A 25,613-nucleotide genomic window follows, 5' to 3' on the forward strand; every position below is an offset into this window, starting at 1 on the left:
TCTATGAGGATAACCCACTTTTTAGAGGACCCTTGAATTTCTCTTCTTGGGTTTATGGGTGAACAGCACATGGTATCATTCGCAGTTGTTTCTGTTCCCCCTGCCACTGGTGGAGTGCTCTTGTGAGATGAATGGCCAGACAGTGGTGGATCTGAATCCGTGAAGTGAAATTGAGTAAGTGGTCAAGCCCATGGTCCTGGCCCTGTTGAGCAAGAAGGTAAGGCAATTAGAATACTGCTGTTGCTGCTGCTAAGTCACTTCAGTCATGTCTGACTCTGTGCAACCCCATAGACGGCAGCCCACCAGGCTCTTCCGTCTCTGGGATTCTCCAGGCAAGAGCACTGGAGTGGGTTGCCATTTCCTTCTCCAATGCATGAAAGTGGAAAGTGAAAGTGAAGTCGCTTAGTCGTGTCCAACTCTTTGCGAGCCCGTGGACTGCAGCCCACCAGGCTCCTCTGTCCATGGGATTTTCCAGGCAAGAGTACTGGAGTGGGGTGCCAGTGCTTTCTCTGAGAATACTGCTGCCAGAGCACATTTAGAGGTATACTTAGAAAATTTTAAAAAGCTTTAAGTTTGGCCTTCTGAAAAACATGTCGTAACTTTATTTATTTATGACTGCGCTGGGTTTTTGTAGCTGTGCATGGCTTTCCCTGGTGGCTTAGGCGGTAAAAGCGTCTGCCTACAATGCGGGAGACCCGGCTTCAATCCCTGGGTTGGGAATATCCCCTAGAGAAGGCAATGGCAACCCACTCCAGTTCTCTTGCCTGGAAATCCCATGGATGGAGGAGCTTGGTAGGCTACAGTCCATGGGGGTCGCAAAGAGTCGGACACGACTGAGCGACTTCGCTTTCACTTTCTGTGGGCTTTCTCTATTTGCGGTGGCCGGGGGCTACTCTGTATTTGCGGCGCACAGGCTTCTCGTGGTGGCTTCTCTCATTACTGAGCACAGGCTCACGGTTTCCGTAGTTGCGGTTCCCTGGCTCTACAGCACAGGCTCAGTAGTTGCGGCACACGGGCTTAGTTGCCCCATGCCATGTGAGATCTTCCCAGGCCAGGGATTGAATCCGTATCCTCTGCACTGGCAGGCGGATTCTTATCCACTGGACCACCAGGAGCACTCCTTTGCCTTCTCTGCTGTTGGTGTCCTTTGGATTCAGAGCATTCTCATTAGTAGACATTGTCTTGGTCAGTTCAGGCTGTTGTAAAGATTGCCACAGACTGGGTCGTGGCTTAAACATCAGACATTTACTTTCCTCACTTCTGGAGGCTGGGAGGTGTGAGATCAGACTCTTGGGGAGAATCCCCTTCCTGGTGTGCAGAAATGATATCTTTTTGCTGAGTGCTCATGTGATGGAGAGAGAGAGGATCCAAATTCTTTGGTGTTTCTCCTTATAAGGGCACAAACCTCATCATGAGGGTTCTACTCTTACAACCTGGTTGCCTCCCAAAGGTCCCATTTTCAAATACCATCATATTGGGCATAAGGTTTCAACATATGAATTCTAGGGGTGAGGATACAAGCATTCAATTTATAGCATGTATGTTTAAGGTTTTTTGGTCCCTAGAATCTCAGTATTCAGTTCTCCCTTTGTCTCCAATCTTGGCTAGGTCAAAACTCATATGAGAAAGAAATTACTAAAACAAGTGAAATGAAGGCAGGATTTTACACAGTTGATTTTGCTTTCATGGAGCCCTGGAATTCCTGTAGTAGTTGCAGTGACGTGACCTAAGAATTGATGAATTGATTGACGTGACCCGAGATTGAGAATTGATGATGCAGAGTATTGATTTTGAATTGTAGAGAACCTTTCTGTTTTCCATTTCTGATTTGTTTTCTTACGCTGCCTCAAAACCAGTTTTTACTGTGGCTAGGAAGGGTTGAGGGCAGGAGAAGAAGAGGGTGGCAGAGGATGAGATGGTTGCATGGCATCACTGACTCAACGGACATGAGTTTGAGCAAACTCTGGGACATAGTGGAGCACAGGAAGCCTGGCTTGTTGCAGTCCATGGGGTTGCAAAGAGTTGGGCATGACTAAGCAACTGAAGAACAAGAGACACCCTATATTTATGCCAGTGTTAGTAACCTTTATATTGAACTTTTAGCCTCTGAAGACATCCAATATCTCTATCCACATGGCTGCAGAATCCCTATGTAAACAAAACTCTATTAAAAATCTTCGACTGGTCAGAATTACTCTAGTGATTTTATTTCAGCCTTCTATATGAACATGACCAGTGAAAAAGCTGGCTTAAAACTCAGCATTCAAAAAACGAAGATCATAGCATCTGGACCCATCACTTCATGGCAAATAGATGGGGAAACAATGGAAACAGTGACAGACTATTTTCTTGGGCTCCCAAATCACCGCAGATGGTGAATGCAGCCATGAAGTTAAAAGACGCTTGCGCCTTGAAAGAAAAGCTATGACAAACCTAGACAGCGTATTACAAAGCAGAGACATTACTTTGTTGACAAAGGTCAAAGCTATTCTTCCAATAGTGATGTATGGATGTGAGAGTTGGACCATAAAGAAGGCTGAGTGCCGAAGAATTGATGCTTCTGAACTGTGGTGTTGGAGAAGACTCTTGAGAGTCTCTTGGACTGCAAGGAGATCAAACCAGTCAATCCTCAAGGAAATCAGTCCTGAATATTTGTTGGAAGGACTGATGCTGAAGCTGAAACTCCAGTACTTTGGCCACCTGATGTGAAGAACTGACTCATTAGAAAAGACCTGGATGCTGGGAAAGATTGAGGGCAGGAGGAGAAGGAGGTGACAGAGGACGAGATGATTGGATGGCATCACCGACTCAGTAGACATGATTTTGAGCAAGCTCTGGGAGATAGTGAAGGACAGGGAGGCCTGGCATGCTGCAGTCCATGAGGTCGCAAAGAGTCAGACATGACTGAGCGACTGAAGAAGAAATATGAACATGACAGAGTTTATTTTTGATAACACTCGAAAAGTAAGGAGAAACTTGAAGAATATCAGAATTTTGGTGATCGTGGGTTAGAAATCTGTTTGTACTAATTCCAGACTCAATTTTTATCTATTTCTATATTCAGTTGAATAAGAAAGGTCTTATAGTGCAGACGGTCATTTTAACACTTTAGGAAGAAAGGACATTATTAGTCACTAACACAGTTCCTTAAGGTTCAGAAAAGCTGTTGGCTCTAGAAGGCCGGTTGGAATTAAAAGGTTGTGTAGTTTGTATAGTACATAATGGATGAGCAACTTTAGAATAGGAGGCATCAGACTCTGCATGGAAATCTGAATGAAACTGAAGAAAGGAGAATCAGAGACATGAGCTTCTTATTCTTTAGTGACCCTCTCAGCTAAATACATTAGTCTGGGATACAGCTTTTGGCAGGCATGGGGGTTACTAATGTGCTGTCCCCCTTGCAAACTGTCTGAAAGCAAAGAACGACTGTGAATGGAGTAGTCTGATTTAGCAGATGCTTAAGGAACCCAGACAAAAAAGGCTTGGAGACTAGGAAGTAAGCCATGGAAAATTAGCATTTTTGCTTTTGATCAGTTCATTTCATGGCCTTCTATATCTTCTTTCTTCTTAGTTTTTAAAAATACTATGTTTAGAATTAGTTCTGTAACTGTTTTGATAAATTTAAGTAGAATATGAATTTTCTCCTTTTTGAGAAGTTTCGAAGTAAAATATGTTGGTTTTCTCCCCCCTTGATGTTTTCAACAGTGTTATCAGTTTGACTCTCTGTGAATATATAGGGATGAGAGTGTTCATTCACAAACACGTTCTGACTCACGCAGGACCATTGTGTTTTTGGTCTTTGCCTCTAACCAGTGTGCACTTTATATGCCATTCAAATATATATATTTATTTTTAAATTTTTGTGCTATCTTTAAAGATAAATACATATATATGTATATTATTTTTCTGTAGAAGAATAACAGTTATGTGGTTTTAACTATTTATTTTCACATTTCATTTATTTTATTAAGTAAATGCAGTATCCTGAAGAACTGGATGTTTTATTTTACTTGATTCAGTCTACATACCAATATTTGGCAAAATTAGTTTGATTTCTTTTTTTTTTTCTTTTACTCAAGTGAAGTGAATATTTACCAATTATGGAGCTTTGGGTATTCTTCTCCTGTATATGATTTTCAAAGCAAAGTGTGTTACATTTAAAAAGCATTTACTTTTGCCCTTATAAACGTACACTGTTCATCAGAAAATGTGAGCATATGTGCAGGATCAGTTTAGGCCTTGTCCACCAGGGGAAAACCAATTTCAATCACCAGTGTCTACTGCTGGTTACGTAGTGGCTTTGTATCCACATTACAAAGCCTAACAGAGGGCTCTGGAGAGGGAGAGATCCATACTGCTCCATTAAGTTTACAGTTGCTTTTTAACTTAAAATCTCTATGCTTTTTGCAGCCCTATAATGACTGTCTCTTCCTGCAGTCACGTGAACACTGTGAGGATTGATAAGTTGGGTTTTCGGAAGTTGAAGATTTTGATGTATCAGGATTCGTAGAGAGTTCATTTTGCGTTGTAGGGGTAAATCAGCACATTTATTGTGGAGCTGCTGCACCTACAGGCCTATGTCATGTTTCAGGAAAATATTGAGAAGGACACAGATTCACGAGAGTTCTGTAGTCCTGTTGGGAAGTAAAAGTCTGGAACATGGGAAATGATGATAAGCAAGCAATATGTGAAATTTAAAGTGAATTTCTAAGTTTAGTGAGGGTAGTAGTAGAAGTCGAGGAAGAGATAGAAGAAAGAGGGCTGGAGAATCCAAGGAAATTTTCCTAGGGGAGAGGGATATTTAACTAGTTTTTAAAAGCGAGCGCATTTTGATTTTTGAGATGGTTAGAGGCGCTTCTACATGAGGAAAAACTTTGAAAATTACAGTGAAGGTCAAGTTTATTAATCACAGGGACACATGATGCATTTCTTTAAACATAAAGACATATTAAGTCACATTTGGAGTTGTGAATGGTCTTCTGATAGTGAGTTTTCTCTGGCAGAGAGGAGGAGTGAATGATTTGATTGGAGACGTGGTTCAGTGGAAGGGAGGAGGGAGGTGTGGGCAACTCGCTGATGTTTGGCTTTAAATCAAGGTAGGTGGGTACAGGCAACAAGGAGGAAAAGTGGATGGCGGTACTGGGGAAAATCGTGTAACATGGAGCAGAGATAGTGGTTTCTTTTGTGCACATTCTATCCTGTAAGGTGTCTCTGTGACATTTATGTCATATTCAGTGGCAGTTATAAAGATTTGGAATTTTGAAGGAGAGATCCAGAGGTTTTTAGGGAGTGGGTGTGAAATTGTAAGATAAAGGTCTCAGGAAGAACCCTGGGAATAATCATAATTGAGAAGCAGAAAGAGGTTAAGAGGCCAGTGCAGGCGGTTGAGTCAGGATAATGAATGAAGGAGATGGAAGTTGCCAGATTATTGGTGGCCTTTACCCATGTTTGTCTTTTCATTCAATTGAGACTTTAAAACTTAAACATTTCTTTTCTTTTCATTTTGTATGGTGTTTTTCTGTTTATTACAGTTGGAAGCTGTGGAGTTGGTGAATATAGTTCCCCCAATTCCACCTATAAGTCCTAGATTTGGGGAAATCCAAAATATTTCTTTGGTGGTTACTCCAGACATTGCAAATGGAGAAATTGGCTTTATTAGCAATCTTCCAATCATTTTGCATGAGCCAGAAGATTTTGCTGCTGAAGTGGTAAGTAGACTTTTTCTTATTGATGGGGCATATTGAGTTTGAGATAGAGACACTTTTTTGAGGGGGAGTCAGGTAAATATAGAGTTAACAGATCTTGAAAAACTTCACCGTTTATAGCAAGCCTTCAGTTTGTAATTTGACATAAAGTAATTGATGAATGTGTGATTTTTTTCATGTTTTTCCATATTTGATTGAATAAAATTAGAATTAATTGCTTACAGGAAAAGAAGGATAGTATGATGAGGCTGTTTTCAGCTAGTGCTTGTGACATTTGATAAAGTAATAGCCCAACACAATTTTTTTGTTTAAATTAGCTAAGTCATATGTACCACAAGAATCCTTGACTTTTTCCATTTCCAAGCACTCCTCATGCTTGCCTTGGGCAGGATTGGGGTAGCGTCCTATGTTTGGTGGTGAAAGTGGTGGTGATAAAGTAGGGGATACAAAATCTTAGGAATTATATATATATATAAAATTTATATATATGAATATTTCTGGATACACACACACACTAGCATGTTCACACATATGGCACCTCTCCCTTCCTGCCACCTGGTTGAATTTTCCTGCCATCTGTCTAGAGACCACTTTGACCTTTGACCATGCCATTCCCTGAGCCACAGTCTGTCCCTAAAACCCTCTCAAGTTCCCTCACACTTATATTTGATTTAAACCGATTTGTGGTTCAGGTTAGGAATGTGTAGAGAGTTGTTTTTGTTACCAAAGCCTCATGTCAAAATACGGTGACCACAACTTCTTTTGTTTGTGTATTTGATTCTGTGAATTGGCAGAGAAGCTCAGTTTTTCAAGATGGTTTTGAATTTTTGTATTTTTCATAGTACACTGTTTTCTTCTAAAACCTCAAAAGCATTCAGTTTGTTCTGAAAGAATGGTTTGTTCTTACTCATCTATCTTACAAAGCTCTACATGTACCATTCCATATTTTTCCCTGGAGGGAAATGAGCTTCTAGGGAAAGTGTTGGTCTCCCTGAACTTGTATTCTTCTCCTGGGAAACAGCAGAAGAAGTGAGAATTTCCCTTTGTTCTGTTTGTCCTATTTGCAGCCTGGCCACGCCCACTCCCTTGGGGTGATTCAAGGGCCCAGCCCTTTCTTGCTGCTTCTTTTTTTTTTTTTTTTTCAATCTTTTCTAAGAATCTTACTTTCTTGCTAGTATCCAGCCTTGGCGGTTGCTAGCTGAATTAGGAGAATGGTTAGTGAGGAAAATATCTTCCATGTTTTTCAAGGTGGCCTATGTTAAAGGGCAAAGCTCAGAGGACACCTTTTTTAGGCACTTAAAAATAATTGCATACCTACTGTTAAATATTTGTTTATATTCTTTGCTTGAAAAAACTTTATTATGATCCTTTTCTTAGACATTTTGAAACTGTGCTGGACTCAAATGATACTACCAAATACAATTTGTTTCGGAATTATTATAATAGTTTCCATTTATTTAGTTCATGCTATGGAGAGACACTTTACTCTTCACCAGGAACTTGCAAAATAGGGAACCTCTAGCTTCATTTCACATGTGGAAATTGAGGTCAGAAAGGTTAAGTAACTTGCGCATGGAAACTCAGAGCCCTGATTTGAGTATCAGCATTTGTTTGGCTAGAAGCATTTCTTATTCTTACTTGTATTATTATTTTCTTATTTTCCCTCTATGACTTTAGGATGCATTTGATGTAACTGTGTACTTCCCAGATTTATTCACAAAAGCTTATTTTTCAGTTTGTATTGTGATATTAATTCTCTTTTCAGCGACTCTCTGATGGAGATTTACTCTTTAACTAAATTGTTCTATGTTTTTCACGGTTCTTTGGCTCTTAAAATGAAGTCTTTTTGTTAAGACAAATCTCAGGATAGGCATATTGTTGGGTGGGGAAAATTTAGTAGATGAATTTGACTAGCAAAAACTAATATGAAGTAATTAAATCTTATAATTGTCATGCGTAGAAAGAAGCTTGTTCAGTTGTGCTTTTAATAGCATTTTAATTGTTCGCTTCTCTATGCAGAGTGCTAAACATTCATTTAGCATGTGTCTATACTGACTGAAAAGCTTAGGTAGTTTGTGAGCATGTATTTCAGAAGAACTTGTTCTGTTTTTTTCTCTTTATAAGGTATGCATTCCCTTACATCGGGATGGAACTGATGGCCAGGCTACTGTCTACTGGAGTTTGAAGCCCTCTGGCTTTAATTCAAAAGCAGTGACCCTGGACGATATAGGACCCTTTAATGGCTCTGTTGTGTTTTTATCTGGGCAGAGTGACACAACAATCAACATTACTGTCAAAGCTGATGACATACCGGAAATGAATGAGACAGTAACACTTTCTCTAGACAGGTAATAGCGCATTGAGGCAGCATTTAGTGGCATGTATATGTTCATGTTCTCTGAAATAATTTTATTTCTTTTCTTCAGGTAAAGTATGGAGAATAATTCTTTTTCCATGTAAAGTAAAAAGAAAAAACTAAGTAGATAATGCTCTGCTGACCTGACTTTACTGCTGTTTTATGATGGCTTTTGGTTAGATCATAAATATTATGACGTAGTGAACTGTTACGCTGATATTTTTGTGAAGAAACATTACATTGAGAATTTAAGGTATTAGATACATCTTAAGCATAGCTAATATGTTGCTATATTCAAAAAATAGGCAGCAATAAATGCAAAATGTTAGGTTAGGCAAATAGCTCTGCTGGCTTCATTTTTATCAAGTAGGAGGATTAAAACTTTTGAGTGAGTAAAAAGAAAGTGTTAATATTCATATAATGAAATTCTCTTTTTTATATGGAATTTAAATATTAAATAATACTTTTTTTCCAAAGAATAAAAAAATAATACACATTTAAGGGGTATTTTTAAGTAATAGTAAGGATTTACTTAACATTCTCAAGTAAGTGATTTAGATCAGGGAAATACCAGGATCTCTCAAAGAGAATTTTTCAGTAATTCATGAAATTCCAAAAATAAAAAACTATTTTGCTTAATTGGTTGTAATTGAGTTAAAATTAAAACCAGCTTATCTACCATAGATCTCTAAATTAAAGTTGATACATATTAAGAAGGCTAATGTGTGATTTGAGGACTTTGCAAAATTTTCATTTTAGAAACAATAAAATTCATAGATGAATTCAGTGATTCAATAGGTGTTATTTTGTACTATTTTAATCAGGACTTTGGTGTGTTGCGATTCATGGGGTCGCAAAGAGTCGGACACGACTGAGCGACTGAACTGAACTGAACTGAAGTAGTAATAATCATTTTATGTAATGCCTGATCCTCCACATTTTGCTTTCAGACTCTTACAGTATTGTATAAATACAAACACATTTAATAAACCTTATGAGTAGTTTTTATTTTTATATGAAAGGAAAAAATTCAGAATATAGGGAACTAATCTGTTGAATGTCTGCTGTTCATTTTGTTTGTTTTCATAACCACGTTGTTTCTTTTTTTTAAATAAAAATTAAAACAAAACAACAGCAAAATAGGCAAACAAAGAAACCCAAAAAAGCAAAAACCAAATACAGTGCGCAGGCATACACACACACACACACACACACACACACACACACAGTCTAAATACTTATGGTTTTAATAAATATTTTACATTAAATGTTTCGGAAAGATATTTCATATAAAAAAATTAGTGAAAAGTAAACTGAAAATTATTATTTTTTCACTTATATCCTTTTTTTGTTTAAGTTAGATTTGAGTGCTTATTAAATCAATGGCCTGTCTTAAAAAGAAACTAAAGAAAAATGAACAGCAGTTATAAACCAAAGAGGCAATAATCTATAGACTTTGTTAATTCATTTGAGAGTTTCAACTCTGAACTAAGTGTGTAGCAAGTTCATAAGTGACTACTCTTCATATGCTTTCAAAATAGTCATTTTTAACCTTATATAAATCTTTGAAATTAACTAAATATAATTTTAAAGTATTTTTTTTCTCTCTCTTTCCTGTGGGTTAAAGTAGTACGCAAGAAAGTATAAACCACAGGGTAGAGAGTTTTAGAAGTTATTGATTCCTCTTTTCAAGTGGAATAAATTAGTTCAAATTCATACTAAATTTTTTTAGCTCAATTAGTAACTAGCACATTCTTGTATTATCTACATGTGCGTGAACAAATTACAATTCAGTATTCTAAGACATATTGAAATAAACGTGACAATCAAATCCACAATTAAAATAAGGTATTTTGTCAAAACCTCCATCTCAATTTTGCAAATTTTTAACAAAACTAAAAAAATGAATGGATGCTAGTGTGATTATAGTAAGTTACAGTAAAATATTGCAAGAAAACACTTTATTCTGATATCATTTGTGATTTTCTTTTAATGTAAAATTCAAATGGAAATTTTGTATATTTCTGTTAAATAGAGATTAAAAGTTGTCCTAGTACTGAATGATTTATGATGCTTTTAATACCATACTAATTAAAAATATTTTTAAGGTCTCTCCAGATCAGAAACAACTTTACTATGCCAGTTAATTTTAAGAAAATTATTTATGGTATTATTTGACTTGAAAAGTGAAACACTAGGGACTATACATTCTGACTTATTTCTCAAGGCTGTTTAAAAATGCAGCACATTGGAAATCTGGAAAAGTGTTTATATTTCCTGATAGAAAGTTATATTTAAGTAATATTTGTCATAATTAGAAGATACAGTGATATCTTTTGCTTTCTTAAGTATATTCCTGCACAACCGATGAAAGGTATATATTTCTCTGCTGATAAGAGTTTTTATTTTTCCAAGAATAACTGGCTTCAGATCTGAGGATGTGGGTTTTTTATTATTTTTTTTTGAAACCTAATTAAAACTACTAAGTAATTATAAGTCGGGCTGAATGAAATTTGCTCAGCTGCTGGGGTTTTGTGAGCACGCACAGTGCTTGGCAGGCTCTAGCGCCTTGGAGCGGGCCTGGAAAGGAATGTCTTCAATGGGTCTTGACATGCTGGCTGGCCGTGGGGTCATCTTCCCTAAGTGGGAACTGCCGAACCTCTTGCTGGCATTTGTGAATAGCAAAGAACCCAGTGTGCGGAGTCCCCTTCAAGTGAATATGACCAGCTTGTGCGAGGGGGCGGGGGCGGGGGCAGAAAAGAAAGGCTTTCTTGAGCTTTATTTTTACCCTGCCATTCCCATTTCTAGCCGCATTAGTGAAGTTTTGGCAAATACTGTCTCCGTCTCCCTTCCCCCTCTCCCCTGCCCCACACACACTGTCTTCTGTGTTGACAGGGTGGAAACCGAAAGGTTTGTCGTGTATTTTGGGTAAGTGTACTGAAGAATGTCTGGTTTGCGGTGATTGAACATTTTGCTTTTGCATGCCAGTGTTTTGGACAAGGCTTTGGTTCTGCATGACTGCCAGCCCTGGGAAAGTTTGCTTGTCCACCTGCTTGTGCATGCTTTGTGTGTCCATTTGTCTTCTAATGATAAGCTTAGCTGAAGGTTTTGTGTGTGTGTGTGTGTGTTAGTTTTAAATTATGAATACTATTAAGATAGCTGATAAAAATTTTGAGAATTTATGTAATTACATATTTTGAAGAACTTAAAAATTTTAGCTTTCCTGATAGTGTATGTATAACCAAGAAAACAATTAGTGTCCTTTGCTTGTGCTGTTCTTACTTAACATCTTTTATGAATCTTGTGGTTTTTTCACAAAGAATTCAGAAGCAGAGTGCTCATTTCTTCCATTGATTTTTGAGTGCGTGTAAGCAGTTTCTTGCCTGCATTCTCTTCGTTGTTGCGTAAAGAACTTTTCAAAACTTTGCCTTTTTTCCAAAAGGGTAGCGTTTTTTAAGAAAGCTTAAAAATAAGTTCATTTGTTTAATGCTCAGCATGGATTTTTATATTCATTCTGATCCTGTTTTTGTCTCAGCTTATATGGACATAGGAAGTTTTAATTAATAAAAATACTGATTTAAATGAAATATGGGCAAATTTACTATGAAAATAATAATAATAATAGAAAAAGCCTAACTGTCTTATTATTTTGATTATATCTTCTGTGGCCACTAGTATGCTAGGTATTGGTTGGCAGATTTCCAAAAACTGGGGAAGGATGTTAATTCAGATTCTCTGTTACACAGGAAGTGTGCTGTTCTTTCTACATATTAATTGTGGCTGCATTGTAATTTTGAGGTTTGATCAGGGTACTTTTTGATTCAATAGAACGTGACATTTGGAAAGGTTTAGAAGAGCTTGTGGGATTGAGAATTCTCAGAGTATGCTGGCTTTTAAACCCTCAGAGCCTTACAGTTCTAGTCCCTTTGATCATTTTAATTATAGGCTGAACATAAAAACCAGAAATAAAAAAAGCATCTTGTTTTAATATATTCTTTTGAGATTTGTATAGGAATTGCTATAGCATATCATATATTTCAGATCCATTCCATTCCATTTTTTCATGATGTCCTACTTTTTATTTTACTATAAAAGAAATATTATCTATTTATATTTATTATTTATAATATTTCTTTTATAATAAAAGAAAAAGCATAAGGTTAAAGTCAGGGTGAACAGAATCATACTGAAGGTCATGAAATATTTCTAAAATCTAATCACAACTTTATTTTTTGGTCAGTGTGTCTTGCTTTAGTCCAAGCAGTTATCCAACTTGTATTCAATTAGTATAATCTTATGTAATGAGTTTTTAAAAAACAAATTCAAGTGTATGTAAAATTTAAGGAATTTTATTTAAATTACTTTACAACTATGTATTACAAGTTAAATTTCTCTAAAACTGGAAACAAGTCTATAAATTTGATACTACTTTATAAAATATATTTAAACTTCCAATTACTGTATTTTTAGTATATATATATGCAGTGTTTGTTTTCAATCAAATATAAAAGATATAATGAATTCAGAAAGAGGAGTTCTCCCGTAAGTGTTATCAGTGACACTGTTTTGATCTTATGTGATTTTAATATACTTAAATTTAGTTTAAGTTTTAACTTCTAATAACCTTCATATCCATTATCTGAAAGTGTTATAAATATTGTAAGTAAGACTTCAAATTCAGAAGTAAGTCTATAGTTAGTGGATACCTTTCCCCTCACTGTTTTCTCCAGGGTCAGTGTGGAAAACCAAGTGCTGAAATCTGGATATACGAGCCGTGACCTAATTATTTTGGAAAATGACGATCCTGGGGGAGTTTTTGAATTTTCTCCTGCTTCCAGAGGACCCTATATTATAAAAGTAAGTATGAAAGAGACTTCAATCTGTTCTGTACTCACAACCTCAGAAGAGCAATTTCTGTTGACTTTTTTCCCTATCCTTTATATGGTACTTTACTGGCAGGAACATAGTCATCATCATTATTATTGGTATCATCATATAGATAACATGTAATTAGGATCTGTTATGTTCTAGTCACTGTTCTAAGCAGTCTGTGCTATATTTCAGTGTGAAAGAGACACATTGGCACTTCTAGCTGAGCCTTACACAAATTGCTTAAAGTTGTGATGCAAACCTATTCAGTCTGAATTCAGAGTGTGGGATTATTTTTTTTAATACAGTTTTGAAAAAGTACTTTCCATTTACACTATTGCAAAATCTTGTCTATATTCCCCATGCTGTACACTTTGTCCTTGAGCCTCTCTTATAGCCAGTAGTTTGTACCCCCAATCCCGACCCCTCTATTGCCCTCACTCCACTAGTAACTGCTAGTTCTCTGTATATGAGCCTGCTTCTTTTTTGTTATATTCGCTAGTTTGTTGTATTTTTAGATTCCACATTTAAGTGATACCGTACATTATTTGTCTTTCTGTCTGACTTACTTCACTTAGCATAATGCCCTCTACGCCCATTCACGTTGTGTGTTGGTTGCTCAGTTGTGTCCACTCTTTGTGACCCCATGGCCTGTAGCCTGCCAGGCTCCTCTGTCCTTGGGATTTTCCAGGCAAGAATACTGGAGTGGGTTGCCATTCCCTTGTCCAGGGGATCTTCTCGACCCAGGGATCGAGCCTGGGTGTCCTGTCTTGCAGGCAGATTCTTTACCATCTGAGCCACCAGGGAGGCCATTTGGCAAATGGCAAAATTTCTTTCTTTTTGATGACTGAGTAGTATTCATTCACACACACACACACACACACACACACACACACACATCACATCTTTACCATTCATCTGTTGATGGGCACTTATGTTGCTCTTTTATCTTAGCAGTTATAAATAATGCTTCCATGAACATTGGGGTGCATGTATCTTTTTGAATTTTGTGAATTTTTTTTTTTAAGGAAGGAGAATCTGTAGAGCTCCACATCATCCGATATAGGGGAGCACTGGTTAAGCAGTTTCTACACTATCGAATAGAGCCAAGAGATAGCAATGAATTCTATGGCAACACAGGAGTACTGGAATTTAAACCTGGGGAAAGGGAGATTGTAATCACCTTGCTGTCAAGATTGGATGGGATACCAGAGGTATGGATTTTATTTTTTTCTTGTGCCTTTGTGGAAAGTTGATAATATCTACTATGTTATGAATATAAATAGTTTGAATGTTGGCAAGGAAATACAGGAAAGGAAGCAGGCAAGAAAAGATAAAGAGAAGTATACTTATGTTTGGAAACTAAAAGACAAGCTTCAAAAGCAAAGTAAGAGTCATACCAATTTGAATTGTCCATTCTTACATAAAATGATAGCCCAATCTGAAACTTATGAGTTTTCATCTCCTTTTAGCTTTATATATGTTAAACATTGTTTTATATAATCTGTATTGACTGAACTTTCAGGATGTGGTTTCAAACTGAAGAAATTTTTCTGTAAAATTACTCTTTTAAAGAAAATAAATTTAAGTTTTAAATATATTAAGAGAACCAGATATTGTTCCTTTATGTATGTACATCATTGCATATGTAACTTTTAAATTAATGTAATTTTATTAGTTTAAACGACTGGAACATCATTATAAGATCCAGTCTCCTTACTATTTTAATGTAGTAACATGATCTGTCTTTTCCATTTTTGAATAATGTATATTTATACCTGCTCTCTCTCTTAATTGATGGAAAAATGTTAAAAATTAAAAAAAATCAGCTTTGTTGTTTTTCAGTGAGTGCATCGTTGTGAAAAATTGATGGTATTAATATTTTTGAATATATATTTTTATTTGCTCTGAAAATGTCAACTTTGTATTTTTCCTAATTTGACGTGCTCACTTGAGTTGGATGAACATTGTTGGGTGGTCCTCACCAGCCACGGTGAACGGGAAAGCAAGCTGGGAAGTGCTACAGCTGTCCACATAACCATTCTAAAAAGTGATGATCCTCATGGGATTATAGAATTTGTTTCTGCTGATCTAATTGTTACGATAGATGAAAGTAAAGGAGACAATACCTATAGTGGTAATGTATTCTACTCCTTATATTCCATTACTCTTTACTGAAGAAAAAATTTGGTGTTTTTCAATTTATTTCTTTAGTAGATAGTTATTTTTAGTTGTCCAGCTGCTTTAAATTACACATGGTGTAGAAATTAGTGTCTTAAAAATCATATTTAAGATTGTAATTTTTATTTCTTATGCAGTATTATGATGACGGTGGTTCAGATGGTAAAGAATCTGTCTGCAGTGCAGGAGACCTGGGTTCAGTCCCTGGGTTGGGAAGATCCTCTGGAGAAGGGACTGGCTACCCACTCCAGTATTCTTGCCTGAAGAATTCCATGGACAGAGGAGCCTGGTGGGCTACAGTTCATGGGGTCACAAAGAGTCAGATACGATTGAGTGGCTAACACACACATTACAGTTATATTTTGATTTCCATTGACCAAATGCAGTAGAACTCAAGCATTCAAAAGAATGAGTTGAGTCAAATAGGAAAAGCTGTGAAACTGAGAGTTACATCTGGGGAACTCTTGCAGTGGCATGAAATGAGACGTAATTTATCTTTAGAGCCATGTCTGTCTGGATAAGAAAATCGTTCTTGAGTGTGCAGCTTTCTCTGACTATCTTTAGCAAATACCCTTATAAGACTTTGTGATAGATGTACCTAGACACCATTCTGTTCCCTGTGCTGAGTGACTTTTAAGATCTCAGACTGTGGTAGCAAAGATTGAGTCCATTAATTTTATCAATTGTATGGCTGTAGAGGAAAGACTGGGTTAATTTATATATACCTTGAGGCTGGGCTAAGCAAATGATTGATTTTTATTAAAAAGGGGGCTTATTTTTACTTCTCTTTGACCAATTTCTTTACTCATCATTTTAAAATTGTTTAATATGTGATCATATGTGTTATACCCATTTGTATTTCACAGCTGTTTATGGTGTGATAAGAAATCGAGGCAATTTTGGTGATGTTAATGTATCATGGATTGTTAGTCCAGATTTTACACACGATGTGTTTCCTGTCCGAGCGACTATTTTCTTTGGAGACCAGGAATTTTTAAAAAATATCACCATTTACTCCCTTCCAGATGAGGTAAATGTTACATGTTTAACTCTTACTGTTGTTTAATAGTTATTTTTTTATTGATTATTAAACATCTGGTAATACTTTGCCATGAGAGTATGTGATAAAGAACTCAGGTATAATGTCTTGACTGTAAACCAAAGTGATTTCTAGGTGGCTCAGTGGTAAAGAATCTGCCAACCAATGCAGGAGATGCCAGAGATGCCAGTTTGATTCCTGGATCAGGAAGATCCCCTGGAGTAGTAAATGACAACCTCTCCTGTGTTCTTGCTGGCAAAATCCCATGGGAAGAGGAGGCTGGTGGGCGATAGTTTGTGAGGTCACAGAGAGTCGGACATGACCGAGTGACTGAGCACACACACACACACACAAGTCAAAGTAGAAATGTTATTTTTGGTTCCCTTATGGGCATTTTTAACTTTTAGAACTGATTGATAGTCGCTGGTGACACTGCCTAGGCGTCAAATATTAGAGATTCACGCTGTAAGAGAGGTTGTCAAGTGCTCGGTTTGTACTTAAAGCCCTTTGAGAATGAGAGCGCTATCTACTGAGTACACTAGGGTGCACTTGCAGATGCAGGACATTGGTCCAGGTGGATGGTGGCCTCAGTGTAATGCAGGAAAAAAACTTAGTAATAGTGGAATGGACCTTTCTGAGGGGAAAGTGAAAGTGAAGTCACTCAGTTGTGTCCGACTCTTTGTGACCCCACGGACTGTAGCCCACCAGGCTTTTTCGTCCATGGGATTTTCCAGGCAAGAATACTGGAGTGGGTTGCCATTTCCTTCTGCAGAGGATCTTCCCGACCCAGGGATTGAACCCAGGTCTCCCACACTATAGGCAGACGCTTTGGTGTCTGAGCCACCAGGAAGTTCTGAGGGGAACTGCACTTCAAATAGGTATGGAAGCCTGTCTCCTTTCCCTCACACTCCTGCCTCCAGAGACAAAATTCCAACACTCTTCCGTTTTAGGATGCGGAGAAGACTAAGTCACACGGATGAGGAGAAAGCTAAACGGAGTCCACGTGGGGAGGCATATAGGCTCAGAGATGTGGGGAGTCTTACCTTGTTAGGACAGTGGAATGAGGTCTTTGTGATGCACTTCCGTGAAATTTAAAGTTTATAAGGGGCCTTTGAAAGCTAACTGAACCTTTGTTACTATTATGATTTCTGTTCTAAATGTGTCCGGAAGTTATTTTTCTGTTTCACTGTTTTTCCTTAAAAACAATGTATAGCCCATTTTCTTACAGAAAAATCTTAAGCTGTGTAGTATTTCTCTTTTTTAATTTGCATAAGGCAAAAATATCTCTATTTCCATTACATTTTATAGAGAGTCAAAATAAGGTGGCTGTTTGGATAAATACATGTTAAAATTTTGAAGGGTTCTGATTCTTGAATAATTTAGGGTGGTTCTGCTCAAAAGTGGAAATGAATGTTAATACTGTTATTAATAAAGTTTTTTTTAAAGATGAGACAATTTAGGTATATGTAGTGGAATTATTTGTACAGATCACCTGACTAAAAAGCATGTGTAACATTTTCCCAAAAGATTCCAGAGGAAATGGAGGAATTTACCATTACCTTACTTAATGCCACTGGAGGAGCTAAAATAGGAAATATAACTACTGCTACTCTGAGGATTAGAAGAAATGATGACCCCATTTATTTTGCAGGTGGTATTGCTTTCTTATTTGAGTGAGTTTACATCTTTCTTGAACAGTGTAAGGATGCTTTTTTCAATAATTGTTTTTTTTTTAATTTTATTTTATTTTTAAACTTTACATAATTGTATTAGTTTTGCCAAATATCAAAATGAATCCGCCACAGGTATACATGTGTTCCCCATCCTGAACCCTCCTCCCTCCTCCCTCCCCATACCATCCCTCTGGGTCGTCCCAGTGCACCAGCCCCAAGCATCCAGTATCGTGCATCGAACCTGGACTGGCAACTCGTTTCATACATGATATTTTACATGTTTCGATGCCATTCTCCCAAATCTTCCCACCCTCTCCCTCTCCCACAGAGTCCATAAGACTGTTCTATACATCAGTGTCTCATTTTCAATAAAGCATGATTGATACATGTTTAAATAGGATTTCATAATTTGACCATTATCAATCTCTTTGACATTTTAACAGATATTTTTAAGGATTCTGAAGGAAAAATTAAGTACTATTTTGTTAGCTTTGTTTTCCTCTTACTTTTAAATTTCAAGGTATTTTCTTTCCTTTGTGCAAAAATGAACACTCTTCCATGTTACCTCTTCCAGTACACAGGGAAGTAGTGAAGACAGTTCAGGGTTTGCATATTGTACTTAATGAATGGTTACTTACTATAATTACTGTTGATTTCATGAACATATAAATTAACATGTAAATTAAGGTTTCCCCATTTTTTCCACTTGGATGCTTTCTTTACAACTGTCTTTGCCACTGGAGACATCTTTATTTGGTATCTAATTTATTGGTATCTTATTCTTCCTTAAATCATTTTTGCAGGCTGTTCAATTTGCAACTGTAGAACTCTTAAACCTCTTGAATTTTATCGATTTATGTTTTAACCTTCAGTTAACATGTACTTAATGAATTAGTCCTGTGTTCAGTCTTTTATTAACCCTGTAGAAGATGTGGAAGGTATCTGGGCCTATTTTCAAAAAAAATTTTATGGTCCAAGTTTGGAAATGAATTCTATGAAACAGTAAGCAGAGGATTCCAGATAGTATACAGTTGACTAACAAATTGGGAGTTGCAGACAATGGATTTTGTAGGAATCAAGGCAAGAGGAAGGCCACTGACTTAAAGTAATTAGAGGAGACCTCATGCAGGCGTTGGAATCATAGCTGTCTTTCAGCAAAGACTCAGTGGAGGGCATTTCTTGTGGTGGGCAGGGAGAAACATGTGCGATCTGATAATATGTAGATGGAATCAGAAAAGCTCACATGTTCCTTCTTTTCTTTGTGAATATTTTAGAGCCTCATGTAGTGAGGGTTCGGGAAGGTGAGACTGCTGACTTTAAAGTTCTCAGAAATGGATCTGTTGATGTTCCCTGCACCGTCCAATATGCTACCATGGATGGGAAGGCTACTGCCAGAGAGGGAGACTTTGTTCCCATTGAAAAAGGAGAAATGCTCGTTTTTGCAGTTGGAAGTAGAGAGCAGAACATATCTGTATTCATTATGGAAGATGATATCCCAGAAACAGATGAGCCCTTTTATATAATCCTCTTTAACTCAACAGGTAAATAAATTATATTTATGGCAGATTGTTGTTTCAATTCTTTTACAAGATGGCATTAAGTACTTCACTGTCACCTGTGAATGTTCAAGAGCAAAATTGTTTCACTGATTTCTTGAGGGAAGGGGTAAAAGAATACATGTGTTGAAACTTTGTGTACCTGGTATACCCTATGTCGTTATTTTTAATCTTTTTTCACAAATAGCACACACAGAAGATTATGTTATTATATTAGGAATCGAAATCTTCTAGCTGAAACTACCCAAAGTCTTTTCTAGTCACTCAAGGACTTAGGGCATTATTATTCTGTAGACTTTTCCCTCCTACCAGGGCACCGGGATAGTGGTTGGGAAGCTGTATTCTGCAGGTGACTGAGCCCAGCTGACTGATAATTCTCTGTAGCCATAGTCACAGTGTGTGACAGTTTGCAAGGGGGAAAGATAGACTTTTCCTTGTCTCTATACTGCAACTGAAGCAGAATGTTTTGACCCTATCTTTAGTAAATTAGAGGGGCTACAGTTTCTTTGGTAATTGTTTTATTCTTTTAAGAGTACACAGAGCTATTTTTTTCCTTAATCTTTTCTAGTAAGTTGAAGACATGATACTCTATCATCCCTGATTATGCAAGTGTGTTTTTTCATATATACAAGGCATTTTCCTACATAACCACAATATAACCATTAAAAGCAGGAGATTAATACAATCATTGCCTCAGACCCCATTCAGATTTCTCCAGTTTTCCCATCAGTGTCCTTTCAAGCAAAATGATCCTTTCCCCAGATCATGCGTTGCGTTTAATTGCTGTGTATCTTTAATCTCTTCAGTCTGAAATACTCAGTCTTTCCTTGACTTATGTGACCTTTATAGTATGGAAAATTACAGGGCAGTTATTTTGTCGAATGTCCTTCATTTTGGTTGGTTTGATGTTCCTTGTTATTAGATTCAGGTTTTGCATCCCTGGCAGGAATTGCAAAGAAGAATTCTGTGTTCCCATCACATCCCTTCTGTTGGCACAGATTTCTATATTGTCCCTTTACTGCCAGGTCTATTTTGACCACAATTTAGGCTGTGATTGCCAGGCTTCTCTACTGTACTTTTTGTTCCTTTGTTTTTAATACAAATTTTGTGGGAGAAGTCCTTTAAAACTACATAACTGTCCTGTTACTCATCAAAGTTTCAATTTTTTCATTGACATTTATTTATCAGTATGGGCTTATGATTTCTGTTTAATGCAGTGGGTTATATTTCACTATGATTATTTACTTTGAAGGTGCAAATTATCCCAGGTTTGGCTAGGGGTGGTCTGTTAAAATGACTTTCTTGTCTTTTTGACATGTTCCTATTATTCTTTGAGCATTTTCTTACTTCCTGGCACAGCAAGCTGTTCCATACTCATCTGGTACTTTTCCTGTCAAAACCCTGAAATCAGTCATTTGTTTGAAGAAGCCCTGACTCCTTTCAGTGCAGAATGCTGTTTAGAAACCAGAACCTCAGTTCTAGGTGTGGGAATTGTTTCTTAGGCTATTCTCCTCCTAGGCCCACTTTCAGAGATAGGGAATGCATGTATGTCTGTATGCATTTATGTACTGGGTGAGCCAACAAGTTTGTTTAGGTTTTTCTGTAAAGTTACAGAAAAACATGAATGAACTTTTTGACTGTCCCTATATATATTTGTTGTTGTTGTGTAGTTGCTAAGTTGTGTTTGACTCTTTGCGACTTGCCACTTCCTTCTCCAGGGGATATTCCTGATCCAGGGATCGAACCCATGTCTCCTGCCTTGGTGGTGGATTCTTTACCTTGGACCCCCCAGGAAAGCCCCTCAATATATACACACACACATTAACATCTATAGTTCTGGACCCAGCTGTATATATTGAAGGCCGTTGTATCTAGTATCACAGGGCTTGTTCTAGTTTTCTCTGTTTTCCTATTTATCCCTCTGTCCTCTGGTGATAAGAAATCCAGCTCCCTTTATTGTTATTATTTTTTTTAATTAATTTATTATAATTGGAAGCTAATTACTTTACAATATTTGGTGGTTTTGCCATACATTGACATGAATCAGCCACTGGTGTACATGTGTCCCCCTGTCCTGAACCACTTTCCCACCTCCCTCCCCATCCAGTCCCCCTGAGTTGGCCCAGTACACTGGCTTTGAGTGCTCTGTTTCATGCATTGAACTTGGACTGGTGATCTATTTCACATATGGTAATATACATGTTTCAGTGCTATTCTCTCAAATCATCCCACCCTCACCTTCTCCCACAGAGTCCAAAAGACTGTTCTTTATATCTGTGTCTCTTTTGCTGTCTCGCATATAGAGTTGTTGTTACCATCTTTCTGAATTCTGTATATATGTTGTTAATATACTGTATTGGTGTTTTTCTTTCTGACTTATTTCACTCTGTATGATAGACTCCAGTTTCATCCACTTCATTAGAACTGACTCAAATGCATTTTTAATAGTTGAGTGATATTCCATTGTGTATATGTACCACAGCTTTCTTATCCATTCATCTGCTGATGGACATCTAGGTTGCTTCCATGTCCTGGCTATTATAAACAGTGCTGCGATGAACATTGGGGTACACGTGTCTCTTTCAATTCTGCTTTCCTCAGTGTGTATGCCCAGCAGTGGGATTGCTGGGTCCTATGGCAGTTCTATCTCCAGTTTTTTAAGGAATCTCCACACTGTTCTCCATAGTGGCTGTACTAGTTTGCATTCCCTCCAATAGTGTAAGAGGGTTCCCTTTTCTCCACACCCTCTCCAGCATTTATTGTTTGTAGACTTTTTGATAGCAGCCATTCTGACCAGTGTGAGATGGTACCTCATTGTGGTTTTGATTTGCATTTCTCTGATAATGAGTGAGGTTGAGCATTTTTTCATGTGTTTGTTAGCCGTCTGTATGTCTTCTTTGGAGAAATGTCTGTTTAGTTCTTTAGCCCATTTTTTTGATTGGATCATTTATTTTTCTGGTACTGAGCTACATGAGCTGCTTGTATATTTTTGAGATTCATTCTTTGTCAGTTGCTTCATTTGGTATTATTTTCTCCCATTCTGAAGGCTGTCTTTTCACCTTGCTTATAGTTTCCTTCATTGTGGAAAAGCTTTTAAATTTAATTAGGTCCCATTTGTTTGTTTTTGCTTTTGTTTCCATTACTCTGGAAGGTGGATCATAGAGGATCCTGCTGTGATTTATGTCAGAGTGTTCTGCCTGTGTTTTCTTCTAGGAGTTTTATAGTTTCTGGTCTTATATTAGATCTTTAATCCATTTTGAGTTTATTTTTGTATATGGTGTTAGAAAGTGTTCTAGTTTCATTTTTTACAGGTCGTTGACCACTTGTTAAAGAGATTGTCCAGCACCACTTGTTAAAGAGATTGTCTTTTCTTCCTTGTATATTTTTGCCTCCTTTGTCAAAGATAGGTATCCATAGGTGTATGGGTTTATCTCTGGGCTTTCTATTTTGTTCTGTTGATCTATATTTCCGTATTTGTGCAAGTACCATACTGTCTTGATGACTGTAGTTTTGTAGTATAGCCTGAAGTCAGGCAGGTTGATTCCTCCAGTTCCATTCTTCTTTCTTAAGATTGCTTTGGCTATTTGAATTTTTTTGTGTTTCCATACAAATTGTGAAATTATTTGTTCTAGTTCTGTGAAAAATACCATTGGTATCTTGATAGGGATTGTATTGAATCTATAGATTGGTTTGGGTAGTATACTCAAAGTATACTTTCACTATATTTATATGTATATAAATATATACGTATATATTTATACGTTAAATATATACGTATATATTTATACGTATAAATATATTTCACATATATTTATATATGGTAGTATATTTTCACTATATTGATACTTCCGATCCATGAACATGGTATATTTCTCCATCTATTTGTGTCATCTTTGATTTCTTTTATCAGTGTTTTATAGTTTTCTACATATAGGTCTTTTGTTTCTTTAGGTAAATTTATTCCTAAGTATTTTATTTTCATTGCAATGGTGAATGGGATTGTTTTCTTAATTTCTGTTTTCTCATTGTTAGTGTATAGGAATGCAAGGGGTTTCTGTGTATTAATTTTATATCCTGCAACTTTACTATATTCATTGATTAGCTCTAGTAATTTTCTGGTGGAGTCTTTAGGGTTTTCTATGTAGAGGATCATGTCATCTGCAAACAGTGTGAGTTTTACTTGTTCTTTTCCAATCTGGATTCCTTTTATTTCTTTTTCTTTTCTGATTGCTGTGGCTAAAACTTCCAAAATTATGTTGAATAGTAGTGGTGAGAATGGGCACCCTTGTTTTGTTCCTGACTTTAGGGAAAATGCTTTCAATTTTTCACCATTGAGGATAATGTTTGCTGTGGGTTTATCATATATGGCTTTTATTATGTTGAGGTGTGTTCATTCTGTGCCTGCTTTCTGGAGAGTTTTTTTTTTTTTTAATCATAAATGGGTGTTGAATTTTGTCAGGCTTTCTCTGCATCTATTGAGATAATCATATTGTTTTTATCTTTAGATTTGTTAATGTGTATCACACTGATTGCTTTGTGAATATTGAAGAATCCTTGCCTCCCTGGGATAAAGCCCATTTGGTCATATTGCATGATCTTTTTAATATGTTGTTGGATTCTGTTTGCTAAAATTTTGTTGAGGATTTTTGCATCTGTGTTCATCAGTGATATTGGCCTGTTCAGTTCAGTTCAGTTCAGTCGTTCAGTCATGTCCGACTCTTTGCGACCCCATGAATCGCAGCACACCAGGCCTCCCTGTCCATCACCAACTCCTGGAGTTCACTCAGACTCACGTCCATCGAGTCAGTGATGCCATCCAGCCATCTCATCCTCTGTCATCCCCTTCTCCTCCTGGCTCCAATCCCTCCCAGCATCAGAGACTTTTCCAAGGAGTCAACTCTTCACATGAGGTGGCCAAAGTACTGGAATTTCAGCTTTAGCATCATTCCTTCCAAAGAAATCCCAGGGCTGATCTCCTTCAGAATGGACTGATTGGATCTCCTTGCAGTCCAGGGGACTCTCAAGAGTCTTCTCCAACACCACAGTTCAAAAGCATCAATTCTTCGGTACTCAGCTTTCTTCACAGTCCAACTCTCACATCCATACATGACCACTGGAAAAGCCATAGCCTTGACTAGACAGACCTTTGTTGGCAAAGTAATGTCTCTGCTTTTGAATATGCTATCTAGGTTGGTCATAACTTTCCTTCCAAGGAGTAAGTGTCTTTTAATTTCATGGCTGCAGTCACCATCTGTAGTGATTTTGGAGCCCACAAAAATATAAGTGTGCCACTGTTTCCACTGTTTCCCCATCTATTTCCCATGAAGTGATGGGACCGGATGCCATAATCTTCGTTTTCTGAATGTTGAGCTTTAAGCCAACTTTTTCACTCTCCTTTTTCACTTTCATCAAGAGGCTTTTGAGTTCCTCTTCACTTTCTGCCATAAGAGTGGTGTCATCTGCATATCTGAGGTTATTGATATTTCTCCCAGCAATCTTGATTCCAGCTTGTGCTTCTTCCAGCCCAGCATTTCTTATGATGTACTTATGTGTAACCACTTTCCATTGCTTTGTTTACCTCCTTGCTAAAACAAGACGGCCTTTCTTATTACACTTGGATTCTCACTTGCTGCTCCAGGCCAACCCTCTTCCATCACGTGGATGTTCTCCCACTCCACTCAGACTCCAGCATCGAGCACCAAGACTTTCTATGTTGGAGGTGTCCTTCTTCCCCTGAGCAAGCTCTAACCTTGGGCTGGGTTCCTGTGGTGCCCTGTCCCTTACCCTCTCTGTGCATGCATACCTCATGCCTCTTACATGCAAATACTCAGAAAGAAGATGGTGAAAAAAAAGATTGCTTAATTTTTGTTTGTGCTATTTGTCATTCTCCCGATTCCTTTGACTCCCTCTTTTGTGTCTTCCTGTTTCCCTTCATTTCTGTTATTTGCTGTACCTCCTGTGACATATTGCATCACAAATGTGCATGAAAGCAGAACCCTACCAAAATTAGGCTTGCTTGTTTTTGTTTTAGATTTTATGATATATTTTAAGTTATTCTATTACTCTGTAACATCAGGATATTTTATATAACTTACTGTCTGTCTTTTTTGTTTCCTCCTTGTTTCATTGGCTAATTATCTAGTATGGTTAAGTACAGCTGTATATTTATATAAATTACTTATAATGGGCTGGTTTGCCACACATGTCCGTTTCTCTAAGTTTAGTTTTAGGTGT

General features: G+C 37.2%; 1 protein-coding gene across 1 annotated transcript in view; it reads left to right on the plus strand.

The window, feature by feature from the left end:
• Nucleotides 1-25,613, plus strand: part of ADGRV1 (adhesion G protein-coupled receptor V1) — a 538,620-nt gene that overhangs the window by 37,913 nt on the left and 475,094 nt on the right. Inside the window, exons 10-17 of the mRNA XM_055564426.1 lie at nt 5,532-5,708; nt 7,830-8,053; nt 12,792-12,918; nt 13,959-14,144; nt 14,887-15,067; nt 15,978-16,141; nt 17,678-17,801; nt 19,098-19,364. Coding sequence (XP_055420401.1) covers nt 5,532-5,708; nt 7,830-8,053; nt 12,792-12,918; nt 13,959-14,144; nt 14,887-15,067; nt 15,978-16,141; nt 17,678-17,801; nt 19,098-19,364 — 1,450 coding nt within the window. The remainder of the gene's footprint in view (nt 1-5,531; nt 5,709-7,829; nt 8,054-12,791; nt 12,919-13,958; nt 14,145-14,886; nt 15,068-15,977; nt 16,142-17,677; nt 17,802-19,097; nt 19,365-25,613) is intronic.

Source organism: Bubalus kerabau, chromosome 1 (genome assembly GCF_029407905.1).
Source record: "Bubalus kerabau isolate K-KA32 ecotype Philippines breed swamp buffalo chromosome 1, PCC_UOA_SB_1v2, whole genome shotgun sequence".
Classification (NCBI taxonomy): Eukaryota; Metazoa; Chordata; class Mammalia; order Artiodactyla; family Bovidae; genus Bubalus; species Bubalus kerabau.